The sequence below is a fragment of the Solenopsis invicta genome, chromosome 2 (genome assembly GCF_016802725.1).
Source record: "Solenopsis invicta isolate M01_SB chromosome 2, UNIL_Sinv_3.0, whole genome shotgun sequence".
Taxonomy (NCBI): Eukaryota; Metazoa; Arthropoda; class Insecta; order Hymenoptera; family Formicidae; genus Solenopsis; species Solenopsis invicta.
In genome coordinates, this window is record NC_052665.1 from 11,171,063 (window position 1) to 11,191,711 (window position 20,649).

The 20,649-nt window shown below is 33.1% G+C and overlaps 3 protein-coding genes and 1 long non-coding RNA gene across 7 annotated transcripts; 2 read left to right on the top strand and 2 right to left on the bottom strand.

The window, feature by feature from the left end:
* The first annotated feature begins 47 nt into the window (after positions 1–47).
* On the top strand, positions 48–7,656 carry LOC105194972. 4 transcript variants are annotated; one of them, XM_011160123.3, is made up of 5 exons: positions 48–1,747; positions 2,382–2,956; positions 3,320–3,614; positions 3,690–5,433; positions 7,474–7,656. In XM_011160123.3, exons 2-4 carry the CDS (start codon positions 2,394–2,396, stop codon positions 5,421–5,423), a joined length of 2,592 nt encoding a protein of 863 aa, XP_011158425.2. In that variant the 5' UTR covers positions 48–1,747; positions 2,382–2,393; the 3' UTR covers positions 5,424–5,433; positions 7,474–7,656. The 4 variants fall into 4 exon arrangements, with proteins under 4 accessions (XP_011158425.2, XP_039301783.1, XP_025991400.1 ...); XM_039445849.1 differs by lacking the exon at positions 7,474–7,656 and adding an exon at positions 5,854–5,934; XM_026135615.2 differs by lacking the exon at positions 7,474–7,656 and having other exon boundaries at positions 3,690–5,921.
* Positions 5,843–10,230, bottom strand: LOC105194973 (transmembrane protein 26). The gene is made up of 6 exons (XM_039445852.1): positions 9,341–10,230; positions 8,107–8,284; positions 7,571–7,975; positions 6,863–7,230; positions 6,400–6,720; positions 5,843–5,975 (listed from the first exon to the last, which is right to left on the bottom strand). The coding sequence occupies exons 1-6, from the start codon at positions 9,532–9,534 to the stop codon at positions 5,930–5,932; spliced, it is 1,512 nt and encodes a 503-aa protein (XP_039301786.1). The 5' UTR covers positions 9,535–10,230; the 3' UTR covers positions 5,843–5,929.
* A 448-nt stretch (positions 10,231–10,678) lies between these two features.
* LOC105194971 (tyrosine-protein phosphatase corkscrew) lies at positions 10,679–15,464 on the bottom strand. The gene is made up of 11 exons (XM_011160122.3): positions 15,187–15,464; positions 14,310–14,432; positions 14,013–14,207; positions 13,724–13,886; positions 13,523–13,635; positions 12,990–13,341; positions 12,423–12,605; positions 12,181–12,357; positions 11,726–11,942; positions 11,387–11,538; positions 10,679–11,305 (listed from the first exon to the last, which is right to left on the bottom strand). Exons 1-11 carry the CDS (start codon positions 15,222–15,224, stop codon positions 11,150–11,152), a joined length of 1,869 nt encoding a protein of 622 aa, XP_011158424.1. The 5' UTR covers positions 15,225–15,464; the 3' UTR covers positions 10,679–11,149.
* Positions 15,465–16,541: 1,077 nt separating this feature from the next.
* Positions 16,542–19,641, top strand: LOC105194970. Its single transcript, XR_850678.3, has 6 exons — positions 16,542–16,720; positions 17,664–17,773; positions 17,839–18,006; positions 18,085–18,173; positions 18,563–18,696; positions 18,961–19,641. It is a non-coding gene; the product is annotated as an uncharacterized LOC105194970 (long non-coding RNA).
* Positions 19,642–20,649: the final 1,008 nt, after the last annotated feature.

Consider the following 20,649-nt stretch of genomic DNA (forward strand, 5'->3'; position numbering starts at 1 on the left):
TATTTTAGTATTTTATTATTTTTATTATTGTTGTGGTTTTGATATTTGTTACGGCAATATTCGTGTTAAAATTTATTATAACAAAGATACAATTTGACGGCAATATTTTTCATCTTTTATGTTATTAAAAAGGTATATGTTAACTAATGAGAACACGGCATCTAAATATATTATACATATAATAAATAGATACGGAATGTAGAGAATAATTAAATGTAGGTAATTTTTTATCAGTTTAAATTTATCTTATTTATAATATTTGTTTATATATTTCCTTAATATTATTAAACTTATTTTAGGCAATATCTATAATTTGTAGCACAAAATTTTTTACAGTAAAATTTATTTACAATTTAGTATATTGTATATTACATGTACATTTTTTGATACATATATGCATAGTGTAAAAATACAAGGTGAAACATTCTCGTGGATGCGCAGTCGTCTAAAGTAATGGTGGGGGCTTTAACCAATCAGATGTTTGTCCTAAACTGTAGAATTAAATTAGTTACATTGATCTATATGTTTTTTTTTTACATAAATCGAATATGAACTTTTTTTAATTCTTTTTGAATTTTCTGTGCTATCTAGGAATATTTTCAGCTCACTTTTATCATTAAATGTGCTTTTAAACATATAATGTGATGTTGCAGTTGTTACATGCTTTAGGATGGTATATGCTTAAAAGTACATTTTAATAAGAATTAACTAAAAATAAGGATCATGGCATATTCTAGTTGCACTATGTGTTAATTAACGTAATTTTTTATTATTTTATATGGTACAAATGTTTATTAGTTATCAAGTTTTTTTATAAAATCTTTACATATTAATAAATTTATCTGTATAAATTTTCAATATTGTGTCCAATACCGTTTGAATTTCGCGCTAATTTTGGAGTAAATTTTTGATAGATTTTTGATGTTTGAGCCGCCATTATGCACAGCGTTTTACCTTATATTTTTACACCATGCATATATGTATATTCTATATATGTGCATATTCTAAAACAGGATTCTTTTTGTTATAAATGATATATATAATAAATACATTTTTTATCATGCAATTTTGATTTTTCTAATTATAGATTACATCTAAATTAAGATTTATATATAATATTTATAGTTTCTTATTAGAAACATACACAAGTCATTCTCATAAATTATCACAGAATCATTTACGGAATCTGAATTAATTTAATAATTAATTATTGAAAAAATAGTCAATTAAATCTTGTCATTTTTGTATAAACAAACTGTAGTTGTTAGTTACAAGATTTTTCTGTTAAAATGATAAAATATAACCTAATAACTCGGACACTTTACTCTAGCAAAATCTGGAACCTTCGATTGTCAATTCTTACCGTCCAGTGGATTTGAGAGCGTGCGTGCGAACGACCGGCAGGATGAAACAATTGAAAAGCAACACTATCGTGACAGCCGAACAGTGACTTGTTTTGCGGATATAATTTTCATTCTGTCTACGTCTCCGGAACGGACGCCCTTTACTCTCTATTCCCAATTAATATCGATTACTTCGTTCAATCTGAACCGTTTATAATTTTATCCAACGTTTAATAAAGATTAAGGAGTAGTCTCAAGAATTCACCAACTTGCCCTCAAAGTATAAACTGCATATTTCTTTTACAACAAAAGAAACGTTTTCGGTAAAAGACGTTAAAATCAGTTGAACAAGATTTCGTTAAATTAATCGAATCTGCAGAGAAGAATAAATATAAAATTACAAGGTATGTTTTTCCCAGCTGCATTTTTAGCATTATTTTACACTTCAATTCTTTCTTTTTCTTTTGCTCACGGAGATACAATTCTTATTCTAGAGACTAGTGTAGTAAAAGGTATCTAGATAACACGCATGTCTAAAAGACTTCTTGCTATCTGGATGTAGTTAATATAAATTAAATAATATATAATATATATACAACACAAACCAAACAAAGGAAAAAATTTATTTAAAGTCAGTTGCGATGTTCAATGTAATAAAATACCAAAAAACAAACAATTAGTGTCATTAGATATTTATTTAAAAATTTAAGGATACAATAGCTGCGCATGCATTCACACGTCATGAGTATTAGATGGAATTGTCATTTCACAAAATGTCAGTGTTTCAAAAAAATCGACAAATTGTGTGAAAATACATAGAGAAAATACACTCAGTGAACTTCAAACATATATTCATGAAATGTTTATATTTCTAAGTTTCGCATGTGGGTTTTCATGTTTTGTGTGGGTCTTTAATTTGACATAATGTACCTTCTCACGATGTTATTAGATATTTCGTGAAAAGATAGATTTTATTAAACATTTATTATTTAAGGCATGCATGCACACATAAAATTAAACTGAATATAAACTATAAAGTGATTTAGATTAATGGAGATTCTGCCGAAAGATTCGTACGCATCGCCCAAGCGGTTCTCTTTTGAAATTAAAGAAATCCCATCGAAGATCGATTCATCGATCGATTCATCGACCGCGGAAGATCAAAATAAAGATGTCACTAAAAAATACGTTTCCTATCTCGATTTAATTGCAAGTTCGGCACTAATGGATCGAGACAAAATATTTGATGGGAGTACAGAGATGATTTTGCTGGAGCAAAACCGAGTGAGTGATCGTGGCAGGACCAGCAATACGAATCGCCGCGTGATCGAGTTAAGTGACAATGACTCCAAGATGATTTTGCGGCAGCAATTCGGAGAGATGACGGAACACGAAAATTCAAATTTGCAAAGCAACGCGATGGATTATGAAAATATGGAAATTCTACGAAAGCTACCGCCAGACACGATTGTGATACGGCAAAAAACGAAACCGGATATAGAGGACAGTGATTACAGGGAACTGACAGAAACGAATAGTAATGACAGCAGTTCGATTTCCGGCTGTACAAATGTTAAAATAAAAGGAATTTCACGAGCTCATCGAAACAAAACGTGAGCAATATTGAAAAATGTTCATATAATAAATTTGTTAAAAAAATTTTTTATATTTGCTAAATACAATTGAATCAAAATTAAATATTTTACATATTGTATGCTGGAGTTGATTGGTTCACTCCTCGCACCACAGTTACTAAAGGTTTTTTTGTTCGGTCTATAATGCCATACTTGTACATTATACGTTTTGCTAAAATCAAGTCTTTAAATAAATACCTCTAAGGCGATGTACACCTCATTCAATTATTTAGATCATTAGCTTTTTCATATTTATTTCTTCGTTATATATATATATATATATATATATTATACACAAAATGACTTTTTCAAATTTTGTAATATCTTTATACTTTATTCTAGTCTTAAAACGATGGAGGTGAGACGAAATCCTATGCGAGTGTCCAAGAGAAACATTGATAAAAATTTTTCTCGACCCAAACGACTATTGGCTAATAGCAAAAGAGAATTTTATTCGAACTATGAGTTTGGGAAACGCATAAAAGTGTCTACGATGCCGTACATGAATACCAGATCTGTTACTCGAAAAATGTATACCGTAGGTGCTACTTACCAAGCACCTACCAAAAAAGACGAGATGGAATGGAAGGAGTGGCCTGTGCATGGAATGCACGAGAGACCGGTCTATCATCCTCAAGTAAATTTATTTTTCCATGTGATATCTCGTTATTTATATTTTATATATATTTTTATTATACGCTTGTGTTTTCAGGCTGGTCTAGCAGCGGAGTATTTGGGAAGATACTTTACCAGCCTTGACGGATTATCTTATTGCGAGATCATCAATGAGCCTGATATAGAAGTGGTCTCTGTCGATCCGCATTGCGATGGACGAGTCTTTTCGAGTGAAAAGAAGTCTAAGGGAAAGATGAAAATAAAAAGCAAACGTTCATCGAATAACAAAAATGCGTGGAATACTTATCTTTCCATGGATAACAAGTCTTTTGAGACATGCATGCATGAAAGTCTTCACTGCGTGTTCGGTTATTGTTCGCAAGTTATGACACCAGCTTATAAGCAAGCTGTAGAAGAAAAGATGACAGGGCTGACGATTTCTTCAACAGCCAAGACGAGCTCTTTAGGATCGGCGAAGGAAGCAATGAACGTCAAAAGTAACGTCGCAATGCCTTCAGAGAATGTCTCTAAGTTGGAAGATCCAAAGTTACTGGAAGCCTATGCTATCGCCATGGCGCAAAGCATTCAAAATAAAAGTACCGCCAGCAGTACAAACGATCAAAGAGTCACCCCGATTTTTCCCTCATCTTCAGCAACGTATGTACCAGAAGCGCAGAAATCGACTGTAGAGCTTAACGGCTCAAAACCTACTTTACAGAATGGAGAGACGATCAAGATGAATTTGAAACAGATTATTCGGGGCGCTCCAAACAGCTCTCTGATTTTATTGAGAGGTTCGGCTGCGAGGTCCACAAGTGGCGATGCTTGTGTAGCACCCGCCAAAAATGTATTTAACTCGGCCAAGTTGGAAGATCCGTCCAGCGACGAGACGCTGACGGGGATGTCGTCAATCTACAAGAAACTGTCGTTTGCGAAAGAGCCGGCTTCGAAACGCGAAGAATCGTCAGTGAATAACAACTTGTACACTTTGAAGAGATATACCACGAACACACAAGAATATACGGCAAAGAAAGTCTTCCTCGAGAATCAGTTGGACAACAAAAAGTTCGTTCGGGTCATGAAAGATGCTCACGAAAGCAAAAATCCTGACAAAATGAAGATTAATAGAGAGTCAGATGGTAGAATGCCCACGACGAGTTCTGGTAAGAATCTCGCATGGTGCACCAACGAAACTTCGGAGATTGCTAGAATCTTATCAGAATACAACAAAAGCACAGTGAGAAAGTCCACGGTCCAGAATCAAATATATAATTCAAAAGATATGAAAATGACGAATCCAAACATCAAAAATTTGCCGAAGAGCCTCTGGCAAAAAAATACAACAGCTGATGAAAGTCACCAACAATTCATATCCCATTCAAGTACGAGTTTTGATTTCCCACAGGGAAAATGGAAAAGGCTTCATCTGATGGTGGAAAAGACCAAGGACGGTCAAGTTGCTGATAACGATCAAAACGCTTGGAAGAGATCTCCGACATTATTAGAGAATCACAAAGTTTCTTTGAGGGACCAACAAATGAATTTAAATGCGGTGAATTATATAAGAAAGAATTCTACTGACTCTCGTAAGGATCTAAACGAACACGAAATTATGGTTGATGTAAAGTCGAAAGATAAGAAATCGCAATGCTCGAAAGACGAAGCGGAGACCTTAAAGATAGGGTCGTTGCAAGAACTTCTGGAGAACACTGCGATCTTATATTGTGCTGCCAATGGGGTTCATCAAGACGATCTATCGGACTACATCGATACTCTCGACAGCAAACAAAGCATTCAATGGCTAGAGGCTTACAATAATTCTGTTGTATAAAAAATTGAAGGTAAAATAGTATTTAATGTATACGACATCATTAAGTTCAATTACGTTTATTCAATAAAAAAGTTTTATCGATAGTTTTATGGAAAGGTTCAATTGTTTATAATAAATCAATATTCTTAGATTTATTTTATCTTATCTAAACAAGCAACATATATATATAGAGATATATATTATAATTTTTCACTTTGAATTAAATTGGATAATTGAGAAAAATTTTTAAATACTTACACCAAGATATTTTTAGTCGATATGAATAAACACGTTTACGTTCAACTACTTGGAAACTATTAAACATTCACATACATGTGCTAGCGCATATACACACGTAGAAGTTTGACTTTACAAATATATTATTCATGTTAATCTCTACGATAAAACTGTTTCTTTTTTGTGATTAATATTATGCCGTCATTAATTCCAGCCTGTATAAAAAGGATGTAAATGACTAGTATTGCAGAATAAATAAATAATAATGCCAGGATGCCCAAATTCCGTTGTCAATCTCTGTCTTGTTTGCGTTTTCGATGCGTATACTTACGAGAACTGTAAATCATAAAAGTACAGAAAGTTATAAAGTTAAGTCTCTATGAAATTAATGTTTCTTTCATCAAAAATCGAATTGACACTTTCGTTAGAATTAAGTACTTTTTATATATTAATTTTGTGCTTTATCCTCAATTTTTATATTACACGTAATTAAATGTAAAACAAACAAAAAACTTGAATTTAAATGTTTATAAATATGTTGAAATTTTCTTCATTTTTAAAGATTTTATAAGTTACTTTAAAAAAAAAAGCATTTGAAATACTAATCTTGAAATAATAAAAAACCAACATTTCTTGAGTTTTTTTTTAGTAATTACATTAATATTAGACTTCATGCTGTGTAAATTTATTACAAGCTTCCTTACTATTGCATATTTTTTTATTTTTGTGGATTTTATATGTTAATCCTTCAATAGTTTACCTCTTTCTATTTGATTCCGATTCGCTGCCTTCGCTGATAATTTTACTTTCGGTCAGCTCTTCGCTCGAAGACTCATCCTCACTATCGAACTTTCGATTAGAGCTTTTATCGGAATCATCATTATTCTTAGTTTTCATCGATTTCCTTTCGTTTTTGTCAACAGATTTTCTGTCCCCTCGTCTTTTATGCCTCTCGTCAGAAGTGCCACGTCTGGTTTCCTCCCTACGCGATTTTTTCTTTCCCTCACGCTTATGTAATTTGTCGTGTTTGTTAGAATTGCGAGAGCTCGATGTCGAGTATCCAGTGTCTTGACGATTTTTTCTAAAATAATTCATTCAATAAATATAAAATAGCAATAAGATATCTGTGCAAGATTTTGTAGACATTTGCACTAATTTTAAAAAATTTTTCATCTTGTTGAAAAATGAACAAATATTTATAATAATTCTAATAATATCCCAACCGTTTGGAACGAGTGACATGTCTTGGTGATGAATCAAATTTATCGATATCTTCTCTGGAGTCTTCAGTCTCACTGTAATTTGCTTCTATGTCCTTATCACGTCGACTCTTATGTCTGTTATGATCTCGCGAACTTTTTATTCTCACGTCTTTGTATATGTCACCTCGGGAAATAATACTGATATTCGATACATCCATTTTATTATATTTCTTATTCCGTTTGCTCTTGTTTTCGGTTTGTACTACGTAGAGTCGATACAATTGTAGCAGTATCACTAATGTGTTCTTACACGTGAAGAATATATTCATGTAACTAACTATCTGATAATGAATTATCAATATCAAACGAAATGCCAGAAACGGTCCGTCCTGTAAAATAAAAAAATATTTATTGAATCAAATTAATTATAAGACTTATAAAAATAGAGATTTTTAGATTTACTGTCATTTACTGATTATAGTTAACACAAGTTAATGTTTTGACTATTTGTAAGATATTTTAGACACTGCTTATCAAAATGCTAATAAAACGAAAACTTTCGAAAGAAAAGTCAATAGATATTATAAAACGATATTGAAAAGTCTCAATGATACTTTTATTTATTGTTGAAGGTGCTTCACGACTGCCGAACAACTGGACAGTTAATAATGAATAATTAAAAAAGTGAATGTCTTCGAGATATATATTTTGTATTATTCATGGACATACTTGAAGAACCATGTTCAAAGCGATTCCCCATACATCGATGCTGCAGCAACTGGTTTCCGTTCGGACTTTCTTCCTGGCGACGCCGGACGACAATCGGGACTTCCTCGACTTGGTAGCGGTCAGCACAACCGTGAACTGCATCAGTGACCATGCCCAGATACCCAAAGTCAGGTATACGAGTACGGGCTCCCTTGCTATCCTGTCTTCCTTGAAGGAATCGAAGAACTCGATGATGTCAGCTGCGGTACCAATGTAGACCAACAGCAGCTGGCTTAGCTGATCTCGAGTCAAGTCACCTTTCGGCAACATCCATCGGCCGATTATCAGAACCAGCATTAAAAACTGTTCGATCAGAGTGACCCATGTTTCTGTGGAAATCTTTATATCCGGCAATTGAATATCCACCTAGATGATAAAAAAAAATAAGCCTTCCTTTAATTAATAAATTTTAATAAAATTATCACTGCATTTAAAAAAATAATAAACTTTTTATTAAGTTTCATAAAAAGGATAACATTAAAATTAATGATACGCACGCCTAAAGCTTCTTCCAGATGTTTCAAATCGCTAGCCGCCAGATTGGATAAATCAAAATTCTCGGATATGTTGATGTTCGATCCGCGAGATTTCAGTCTCTTGTCTACTTTATCGAGTTCTAGCAACCAGATTGCAGGTACCACGCTACTAAGATATAAAAATACGGATGGGCAAAACCTAGAAATATAATATAATTATAGTAAATACTAAACTCTTATGCATGTCACATTTATTTCAAGTTGTAAAAATGGATCAAAGAAATATTTCCTATGTGCATTTTTTATTCTTAAATCTTATATTTCTCAAATTTATTATTATATTTAATTTATTTCATTAGTCTTCTAGTTTCAGATAACTGTTGTTCTCTTTATTATTGTGTAAGTATAATACTATTTCTTTTTGTATCATGATTATCGAGGCAAATGTGTACTACGACAGTATCCTACGTTCTAATTCGATTGATCGATGAGTCAGGTAAACGGAATCGGGTCACGGTTCGCTTTTTCGCAGATGTCAATAATTTTTGATATGCCCGCTTGCGTCCCGAACAAAGTGGATTCTAACTCGCTGGCTCGTGTTACTAATGCTCCAATTTCCGTCTGTCAAACTGAGAAACGGTTTCACAACATACACGCCCTTTCCGAGGGATCCCTTTACAGTAATTTTCGCAATGATAACACTGTATTTAACGCAACATTATTGCTATATTGTATGTATATTTTCTATACGGTGGTGATGAAATAATGGCCAGGTAATAGAAAAGATATTAATGTAATCTTCATATCTTATGCTTTTACAGCTGCATATATTTCTGTGTATTCAATTACTTCTTTTCAATTATTTAATCCAAAACGCATGATTATTTATAAAATACCTAAATTAACAATATTAAATTATATTTTTTACAATTATATAATTTAATATTTAAATTTTTAATGTAAATTATTTAATATAATAATGTTAATGAAATATATCATTTTTGTTCAAGCAGCTTTCTCTCCCTTTTGTTATATAAATTTTACACGTTACAAAATAATTATGTTGACTCCAGTTATCCATAATCAATCAATAAATTATTATAATACAAGAGAATCAAATATAAAAACTTGAATTTAAAAAACGGTAATATATTTTTACCTTTTTTATTTCAAGTTATAGAAATCAAGTTTCTTTTCAATTTATTTTTTATGACTAAAATGAAAAAAAAAAAGATATTTGTGATAATTAACATACCATTTCCATTCCTGATTTTCCTTTATAGTGAGCGTGAAAATACCCTCGAAGAACAGCAACAAGATGGGACAGCTCAGGTACCAGAAATATGGATTTTTCTTGAAAGTTGTTACTTGCCAGATAGCGATAAAACCGTGCGATGCAAATACCAAACGCGTTATTATTGCCTTAATGGTCGCCAAAAATTTTGCCATGGCCGATAATTATAAATCTTCTTATGATTTGCACGTATTTTGAAAAATATATATAAAGGAACTATGATTTCACACGTCACTCACATTAAATATAAATACATAACACACATATTTGCAATTATCATAGCTATAATTTATTTCACACATTTTTATACTTGTAAAGAAGTCGATGATATATTTGTTATTATAAATAAAATTAAGTATATGAGGAAGTAATTGGGGAAAGCGTAGCGTCCGAAGTTTAGTTCCGTAAAGAACAGTACGAACTATCTACTATTCGCGACGCGCGCACATGCGCTCAGACTAGAAGAGACTCGGCCTTCCCCATAGATCTTTCTTTCTACGATTTCAAATGATATCTAAATGTTAAAAATGTTAAAAAATGATATCTAAATATTCTAAACAATATTTTGTTTTACAATAATTACCGACAATGCACAGATAACTAAAAATGTGCGTAAAAAGTTCGAGTATTTTTTTACATTAAACTCACTGTGAATGCTTTTTTGAAGCTTCACATTTTAAATATTTTAAAAAGTTAAATAATCTATGTTATATAATTTTTAACAGAAAACGATTTTTTAATTATTAGAAAATAAATGTATCGTTTAAAATTCCAAATATGTGTGTGAAATCAGCTTATTTAATATGTTGATTTACAAGATGGGAAAAAACAATATACTTACTTATTTTAGAATATCTATATATTTAGAATTTGATACATATGGAATATCATTATTTATTGCAACTCTTTCCAATTTATAACATTAAATTGTCTTCATAATTAATATCAAAAGCAGATATGTTAACCACATTTTATAATTTAATTCTTTTTTTGTCATTTATAATAGTTTACATTGTCTACATAAAAAAATCTGCGCGAACATCACACAGATAATACATAAAATATCTCTGTAGGCATAATCTTGAAATCTATGGCACAACCCTGATTCAGATTTCCATTAAGTGGATCTCAGTGTTTACTAAATCAAATTCAAATCCACAAAGTATGATTTTGGATTTCTCCTGTGGCTTTGAGTTTGGACTAAAAAGTAGATTCTAAATCTCCATTAAATAGGGCTTCGAATCTTTGCTCAACAATTTTAAATTCACTGAATAAAATTAAAATTTACGTTAAATGAAATTGAGCCTTCAATATATTATTTTTATTGTCTTGTCAAGACTTTATACATGGCTAGAACAGAGAAAATAAGCAAGAGAAAATAAAAGATATACTAGCAAATATTTAGTATATTTAGTCATTCATTTTTGTCGAAATAACAGATCATGGATTGATCAATTGTACAGCTCTTCTTTTTCTGCAACTTATGTACATATTTTTGTGTATATGTGAATATACACACTCTAACTATTTAAAAAATATACCGCGAGTATACATTCGATAAAAAAAAATATTTAACAAGAAAAGCAAAATTGATTTCTTGACGGCGGTTAAATTTCTGCGGACTTCAGGGTATGTCGTATTATGTTCTTCTTGTAATATTACCTACAGTAACATAGAAATAGAAGATAGAAAGAGAGAGCAAAAGAATAACGAAGCCTCTTCTCTGCTTTTTCCCGAATGTACGCGAAATCGATTAAGCCTAAGAAAAAATTACTTTGGCCTCAAACTATAGGTGGGTGCTGATGTTGGAGGGACTATTGGCGTACAAGTGGGAATGGAGGTTTCGCCTACGATAGCATTGGTGGAAGCGTTCGACTCGCTTTTGTAACGAATGTTAGTGTATTCTCTGCCTAATTGAAGAGATTTCTGTAAAGAAACAATTAATATCAAAATAAATCAGTTATTTACAACATATTATTACATATTATAGATGTTAAAATTTAGTACCTGTTCCGCTTGCATCCGTTGAGATACCGTCTCAATGTAATGTAAAACAGCGAGATAAACAAATTTATATTGTGCCTCCGTCTGGACCATTCCTGATCTTCGTGCACGTACTCGCTGTACCGTGCGTTGAATGTCAATTTCACAGTCTAGTCCTGAACATTAAAAAAAAATCAAGTAACAGCAATATACATTTTAATAGATAAAAATAAATTAATAAAAATATTTACATATATAAAGCGTAAAAGATAAATTATTATTACATTTAGCGTTATCGTATACCAAATATATTTAGTAGCTATGTAAGATATTCAATAGTTTATTAATCATACTGATACTTACCATGACGTTTAATTTGATCTAAAATCATGTCAATAACAATAAATGTGCCCGTCCTGCCAATTCCGGCACTACAGTGGACGAGAATTGGTCCTATGCATGGTTCATCTTGTTCCTTTGGAGCCAAAGATGCCGCGATTGATTCTTGCCTGGCGTTTACATCGTGCAAAAAATTCAGCACGCAACCAGGATCTGATGGAACACCATGATCAGGCCATGCCTATAAATTAAATAGAAATTAAAATAATTCCGTAGAAATCTAAATTTGTTCTCATTATATACAACTCATTAGATAGGATATGTATTAATTGTATTTAAATAATGTTCCTTAATACTAAATAAAATTCTTTAAAAATATATAATTAAATAAAGGTAAAAACCTTACTTGAATTAATAACTTATTGAAAGAGAAAGTTTATTTAGTGTTTTAAGAGCACAATATATATTAGATACATTACTTGAAAATGGTAATGATAAATTCTCCTGGACTCGGAAAATTCCGGTTTGGTTCCTTGCAAAAGAAATTCGCGCAGAGTATAATCAGCGGTCGAAGTCCGAGATACGGCACGTACTTTCCATTCATTACCATATTCGGCAGTTTCTCCTTCTTCCGGCCAATAACGCGCGCATTTATTCTAAAAAAAGAAGAGAAGAATGTGCCGAAAATTAACTTTATTTAAAGCATTTAAAGTTCACGCACCTTTCCCCGCTCTATTTCCTTAGTAGTCATAACAATCACACGAGTATTCTCCTGGTAGACCATGTGCCAAAAATCTTGTATGGTATTCGGAAGACAACCCTGCGTAGCTATGTAACATTTGCCGAATAACGGATCGTCACCACCGCTGTCAACGGTAGTGTTCGTTTCGTCGCCTTCTTTGTTCTGCAAAACAATTTTGTTATATAATTATAATTTTGTAACACTATATAAGATATCTACCATATTTGTTCATTCTCTAAATCTAATAAAGAGAATTAATTTTTAAATAAAAATAACTTTTATATTTTAGATAATTTTCAGATAACTAATTATTGAAGATAAACAAACTTTAAAAAGAAAAAGAAAAAAACTATATACAGCTCAAACTTTTTAATTAATTTTCAATTTGATGCTGTTGTCTCTTGATGTATTCAATGTTAAAAAATGAGGTATTTGCTGCTGCAAAAAGATTCGAACTCTTAAAAAAAAAAAAACTAGGAAACTTTTTAATAACATTTAAAATTTCTGACACTAAATAATATATTGAGATCAATAAAAAAATATTACCCTTATGTAGTTAGCATTAATGTAATCAGCTCCAGGAATATCAGAATCCACATTTTTTAATCGTACCCTAGTGTGATCAAATGGTAAAATATTCTTATAACGATTCTTGGCACGATTTTCTGGACGTAAACCTTCTTTTCTTGAAAACATATGCCGGCATTCTTGCTGTTGCAACGACTCAAATTCTTCCCAAAAACCAGCCTTTCCTTTTCCTTTGCCTGCTCCATCCTCACTGGTTCCACTAGTTCCATTCCAACACAGCCAACCATTGGAACAACCATTTTCTTTGTGTAATTGTCTAACTCTGCTTTCGATACTACTAGCATTAATTCGTGTTGCATTAAATGGTTGTCTGTAAATAATCAATAATATTCATTAAGCGAATATTATGCTTCCACACACACCAGAAAAATACTTAAGCTAAACATCAAAGTATTATAAAATCCAAATTAATTTTTTTGTAAATTTTCAAAAAAATATGTCACTTCTTTTATTTTCTAAAAATAACACAGAATAGCACATAAGATCCTTACCGAAGATGCACAACGCTCCCACTTGTTTCAACCATTGGATTTCGTTTATAATGTTCTATTAAATCACTAAGGCTATCAAACTTGTGACCACCACCTACATCATATTTGTTATCCTGCAATATTGATTAGTTTGAGTTTTATTTGTTTTGCATTGCAAATACTTATTTTAAGAATGCTGCATATTATTACATATAATCTAACCTGAGATCGTATCATAACATGCGTAACGCGATCATCAGTGCGTACTGATAACACAAAATCGCCAGGTTTACTTTGAGACTCGCGCACCAAGAAAGATCCATTTTTTCCACGTTCCAGCATCAACCGTTCTGCTTCTTTTGCCGACAGATGGCCATGAAACCACCTTTAATTGTATTTTTTTTTAATGTTACATGCTATATTATATATTTAAAAATGTTATCAAGCAACAGTTGTATCAAGCATTTAAAAAGAATAATTATACTAAGATGTACAAATCTATAAACTGTACCTTTCAGTTGTAGGATCTGCACAATTGAGAGGAAACCTAAGCTCGATAATTTCACCATTCTTCTCGCGTAACTGTCCACCATTTTCCATGTAAAACTGTACCAATTCAGAAAGTGTGGCAAATTTTTCACCGCCATAAAGATCGTAGAAGTCGCCAGCGTTTTTTATTTTAATATGAGTCACTTCACCGTTTCGCCTGATGACAAAACAAGAATGTCCAATGTTACATATTGGTATATTTGTACATTTTATAATTAATTCATATAGCAGCATAATTTGAACATAGTTTAGAATTCACCTGACAGATAATGTAAAGTCACCAGGATTTGAAGAACTTGGTCGTGCTAAGAATGAACTGTCAACTCCTCGTTCCATCAATAAACGTTCTGCCTCTAAGCCAGTAATATTAGGATGAAACCACCTGCAAATTATCCACATTAATATCATTTGTATTACACATTACGTGTAATAACTTGAAACTTGCAATTAATTGCTAATTCTCTATTAAAAAAATTATGTACACTTAGCAGCGAGAACTAGTAAGTATACTTAATAAATTTGATTGATGTTATATTTTTTTTTCACAAACAAAAATAATATAGTCCTCTTGTAAACGCGCAGAAGTCTCAGTTCTCGATTAATATTGATGAAAAAAATAATTCGCTACTAATTGTAAATGTGCTCGCATGATCGGTGGCAGCGTATCAATCGTAGACCAGGTGGAGCAAGAGCGAGGAGAGTATCATACCAAAAATGGTAACAAGCAGACAAATGCCGCACCCTGTGCAGTCAGGTGGTGACGATTCGCCTCTCGTCTCTCGGCAGTAGATTCGTCTCGCTCGAATGAGCTCGCACGCGTAACGCGATTGACGATTCTTTACTCTCGCAATTAGCGTACGAGCACGAGCGTGCGAACGAACAGATGAGAGGCGAAATCAGCGAGGAGGACGGCATTTAAAACCGGGGGATACTGCCGATGGTTTATTAATCTCGCGCGCGCCGACATCTACGAGCGAAGGTATCGGATCGCGTGCTTTAAACGCGCGCGTTTACGGCGAGAGGAAGCGCTTGCGGCCGATTCTGCGATTCTGCGAGATGCGAGGCGGCGGCAGGTCTCTCGCGGTGACCGCGAAGCTACGCGTTTTTCATACGCGCGGCAGCGAAGCATGTCTTACCTGCGAGATACCATGTTGTAGTTATTTGAACGGCTCATATCAATTATTAATTCACAATGACAGCTCGTTAAGGTGCACGCGGCTTGCTTCGAACACGATCGTGCGACACCATCCAGCACCGTCCCCAACCGTCCCGATCGTACATCAGGCAGAGGACGATGCCACCACCGTCATCTTTGACATGTTCAGCTTGCGCGTGAAAACAAAAAAGCTTCGATCGTCGCTCGATGCAGGAGATGCAGGACAATATGCGGCGCCATAGAATAACGCCGTACTAGAGTCGAAGCGCATGCGAATCACGACGTGAAAGCAGCCATCGCTGTGGACGCGTGAACGTTACCAATAATTGAAGGAAAGGCAAGAGGAAACGAACTGATCATGCGCTATGACCATATGCAAAAAGTGCACGAATTATGTGTGACTAAATATATTCTTTAATTACACAAATTCTGTGCTTTAAAAACACAAATTTTCTTTAAAAATTTTTGTGTTCTTAAAATAAAGACTTTGTGTTTTTTTGTGCTGTTATCATAAAGTGCAAATCCATAATTACAACGTTGTTAATCCTTTGCTGTTAATTCTTTAATAAAAAGACAAAATACAAATTTTTAGTTTTTGTTATACTTTATTGTAACAATTCCTTCCATATTTTTTGTTTCTTTATTATAATACCGCCTTAGAATTCCACACGATTAAAATACATATATGTATTCTTAAGTGATATATTTGGATTAATATATAGAATTAATAAACATTGTATTTTATTTTTAGATTAAATAATAAGTAGATTGGTTTGTTGTATTAGCCCATTCTGTATTTATTTTCTAGGATTTTCTTACGGTCTTATATAAAAAATTGAGATTAGATGGAAAGGTTATAGCGTCTCACTATATTTTTGCGTTTTATATATTTTTAATAAGAATCTATATAATTTAATATTAAATTATTATTAAATAATAGCGAGAAACATATTCCGCATTCGTTGAAGTGCTGAAGAGATCATAAAAACAGCCAAAAAATTAATTTCGTATTATAAGATAGGTTAGGAGAGAGTTCAGTTTGCAGTCGTTCCGGGAAGAAATTCTGGATTTTAAGCTCGAGAATTGCTCCTGATACGCGGGGATCATGCAGAGCAAAGAGGTATGAGGAAGTAAACTAGTATAATTCTTATCCCGTTTTATTCACTTTCTATTTTACCGATTCTCGATGACGGTGCGGTAGATAACAACACACTCGATTATCTACGGCGCCGTCATCGAGAGTCGGTAAAGTAGAAAGTGAATAAAACGGGGTAAGTACTAGAATGCTTTCTCATACCTCCTTACTCTGCATGATCTCCTCTTTACTCTGCATGATCAGGAGCCATTTCTCGAGCCCGGATTTTTTCCCGGATTCTAACCTCAATAGTCGTCAACTTTTGTGCTTGATATCTCGATTCTCGGGGCGGAGCAACAGTTTTTTCTGCTAGATTCGTTTGTTTCATGTGAAAACGCGTTGAATTAGCCTAATTTCGTCAAAATCGAAGATGCTGGTGGTATTTTGAATATTTATCATTAACCATTACCTCTTTAACTTTTTATTTTTTTAGTTCTAAGAATTAATCTAAAAAAGACCATCGAAGCGTTAAAACAAACTTGGTCGATCAAACTTGCTGTTAATCTGCCAGCAGTTTGCTTGAAAGATGCATATGCCAAACTTATTTTTATATTTCTTATTGATTCTTCAGAAAATTGCAAGATGGAAAATTATTCTAGTTAAATAAATGATATTTTTTCTAAATTATATTCGTGCTATGCATCGTATATCAAAGTCATCAATTTATGCATTTGTATAAAAATGTATATATCGCAAAGGTTTGAAATATTTTATATGATAAATATATCCTTCATGCAATTTTTATGTAAAAAATTGCGTCAGATATGTGTAAAACTGTACTTTATTATAATGTAAAATTTTAATTTTTTTAGTTAAAGTGGGGACAATGCATCTCGCTTTAGTTTTTTATTGTTTTATGTGAAAGTTATTTCAATTTTTTAGGGTAATTAAAGAGGAAATATATTTTCAGATATATCTGTTCCATGTATTTTGACTGCTTATTGGATATATTTTCTGATATAACTCTTTTTAAACTGCAAATAAAACACAAATATGATGGTTTGGAATATTCTCACTTTTAATTTAATAAAAGTGATATTACTAATTCTTATTCGATCATAACTGTGTTATATGACCGAAAGTAACGGCGCGCGGTTTGGTTGAGTCTGAGAAAGTATATAAAATCACACGTATATATATATAAACACTAAGATCTAGCTATGACCGAATAGGCCTTCTTATTTGAAATTGTCATATATTTTCGTTTTTTTTTCTCTGGACATGAATCATTATAAAGATATCCTCTCTAATATTTTTTAGACATCTTTGCTGATCAATTTTTTTTTATAAGTTTTAATATGAAGGTATGAATCCTTATTTAGGTTCATTTATGTGAAGCATAAGGCATACAAAATCCAGATCTAGGTATTCTTCAAAACCATCAAGTAGTTATAGTTCGGTCCTTGTGGCGCGGTGTGGTTGATGCTTTAAGGTAAAAGTTTTGTTTAACAAGCTTCCAACAAAGCTCTTGATTTACACAAAAATGAATCGTTCTAGGGAGGATTTTATAAACGACATGCACATCTTGGCTGAAATACGGGACGTCAATATCGCCAGGATAATTACGATCGTTGAGCAGGAACCTTTTAGTGCCATTTTTGAATATGGAGAACTCGGAGATCTGTCAAGTTTTCTAAAAAGTTGCGATCGCGACGCGCCGATAAGGTAAGAATGCAATGGTGATTTGATCGAGGATTTCTTCTATTTTCTCTACAGGCTCTTACGCGATGATAAATTTTGCAGTTACGAATGCTCCTTAAATCGACACAAATTGTTTCGGGTATGAAGTACCTTGAAAGTTTGAACGTACCGCATTGCGATCTAGCAGTCAGGTAACGTTTGTTATACATATTTAATAATAAAACATACATAAGATTAAATTGACAATCAATTTAATAATAATAATATGCTAACGAAGTGGCCAAGACACCTGCTCTGGAAAGTCGAGAAGTCTTAGGTTCAATCGTTAACTGAGATGTGATTTTTAGCAACAAAAATTCTTAACAATATTTGAAGAGGGAAGAGTTTCTTACTGTATCATTGTTATATCGGATGTTTGTTAGCATCATTATATAATGAAATTGATAGAGAGAAAATATATAAAATCACAAGAAATATCACTAAAATCCAACTATGATTGTTAAGACTGTTTAATTAATTGTATTTTCACATAGTGGTCTGTGTTCTTTTATCATGTACACTATATCAATATATTTTGCAGAAATTGCATCGTTTGTAAAGATCTGCTAATTTGATCAGGCTATGTACTGCAGTAAATACGATGGCTAGTATTACGTCAACGAATATTATGCAAAGATACCATTACGTTGGATGGCATGGGAAGCGGTCCTATCGGTAATTATTTTGTCTTGTAATTGAAAGATTCTAAAAAAGAAAAGAATTTATCTTTGTTGCATTGCATTGTTTGTCTAGTGTTTAGTCTTTAGTTATTTATAGACCTTTTAGTTTTAAAAATAGCAATATACAATAATCTAACAGATTGTTTCGCGAGAAGATAAAATATTCCGTTTAACAAAATTGAGATCATTTGGTTGACATTATTCAAAAATTTTGTATCTCTTATGAATCAACTTGAGAATATTTTTTCTTTATGTTTAGGAAAAACAAAGTTGTCAGTCCGACGTTTGGTCATACGGCGTGACAGTTTGGGAAGTGCTGACGCGTTGCGAAGACATACCGTACGCTGACCTGACCTCAGAACAGGTGTTAGAGAACTGCGGCCTCTAGTACTCGTTAAACAACGGCAGTAAGAAGAAACGTCCGCGGATCCTCGAGCAACCAATGTTCTGCGCAGATGATCTGTACCGGTTGATGCTACGATGTTGGTGCAAACTTGCGGAGGATCGGCCTAGTTTCCAGGAGATTTACTGCTACCTCAAGAAGCTGACTCTGGATTAAGTGTGTGTGCAAATGCAAATGCATCTCTGCCGAAAGAACATACGAAAAACGACCCATACTTCAGCAGCAGCAGCAGGAGCAGCAGCAGCCGCAGCGACAGCGACAGCGACAGCGGCGGCGGCGGCGGCGGCAGCGGCGGCGCGGACCAAATCAATTACAATCAGCTAAGAAGCATCCTGATTTCTTTTTTCATCACTTTCGCAGATGACTCGAACTAATCGAGCGAATTGAATTAAATCGTGAAGTCGTGAATGCCTAAACACACCAACGTGGGATGCTCTCAGGCCAGCCATCATATTGGCCTAGTTTACACCGAGTACTTGATACGCGTACTAACTTGTAACTTTTTATTAAATTATCTTGCTTTCGACGATGCGTGTATACATGATACATATATTTAATTATCTCAATTTATATTGTACCAACTTAGTATACTGTTCTTTAAATTTATTGCCGAAATTGAGATAATTTAATAGAAAATTACTAGTTAGTACGTGTATCAAGTACTCGGTGTAAACTAGGCCAATATTAGGTTTGTTCGAGTTGTTTGAAATCCCCAAAAATTTTTGCACTCGAGATGAGATAAATATATATTCGATCGTAAGAAAGAGAGAGACGACAAAGAAATTCAAAAAAGGCAGCAACACGAACAGGCCTACTGTTACAACCGGTATTGGCAATAGATAATCATAACACACTCGATTATTTTCGGCGCCATCATCGAGAGTCGGTAAAGTAGAAAGTGAATAAAACGGGGTAAGTACTAGCATCGACGAGAGACTATTAAAGACCGCTAACCTTACGGGAGTTTGTGTGACTGTTAAATTTTTAATGATAAACTGACAATACAGTACTAATTTTATAATTTATTGTTATCTTAAAGTTTCATAGATATGCTTATGTATTTGTAACCCAAAAATTCTCGATTTTTATTAAAAATTGCAGTTTTGATGTTAACATCCAAGTTTGATTATCGACAGAGATAATAACTGATCAAAAAAAATTACAATTTAAAGCAATATACAATGATATTATTAAATATAAGTATGCATATTTGCTTATGAAGTATTTGTATAATAAAAAAATCAAGATTTTAATAACGTATTACTCAAATATTTGTATTAACAATCATATAGTCGATAACGTCATCGCTCTTCAATTACCGCCGGGCCCCTGGGGCCCCAGTGACGATCTCGAAAATTTACCCAGGGTTGACGGTCTTTAATAGTCTCTCGTCGGTGGTACCAGTTTACTTCCGCATACCTCTTTGCTCTGCATGATTTCCACGTATCAGAAGTAATTTCTCGAACCCGAAATCCCGGACTTCTTCCTGGAATGACTGCAAATTGAACTCTCTCCTAACCTATCTTATAATACGGAATTAATCTT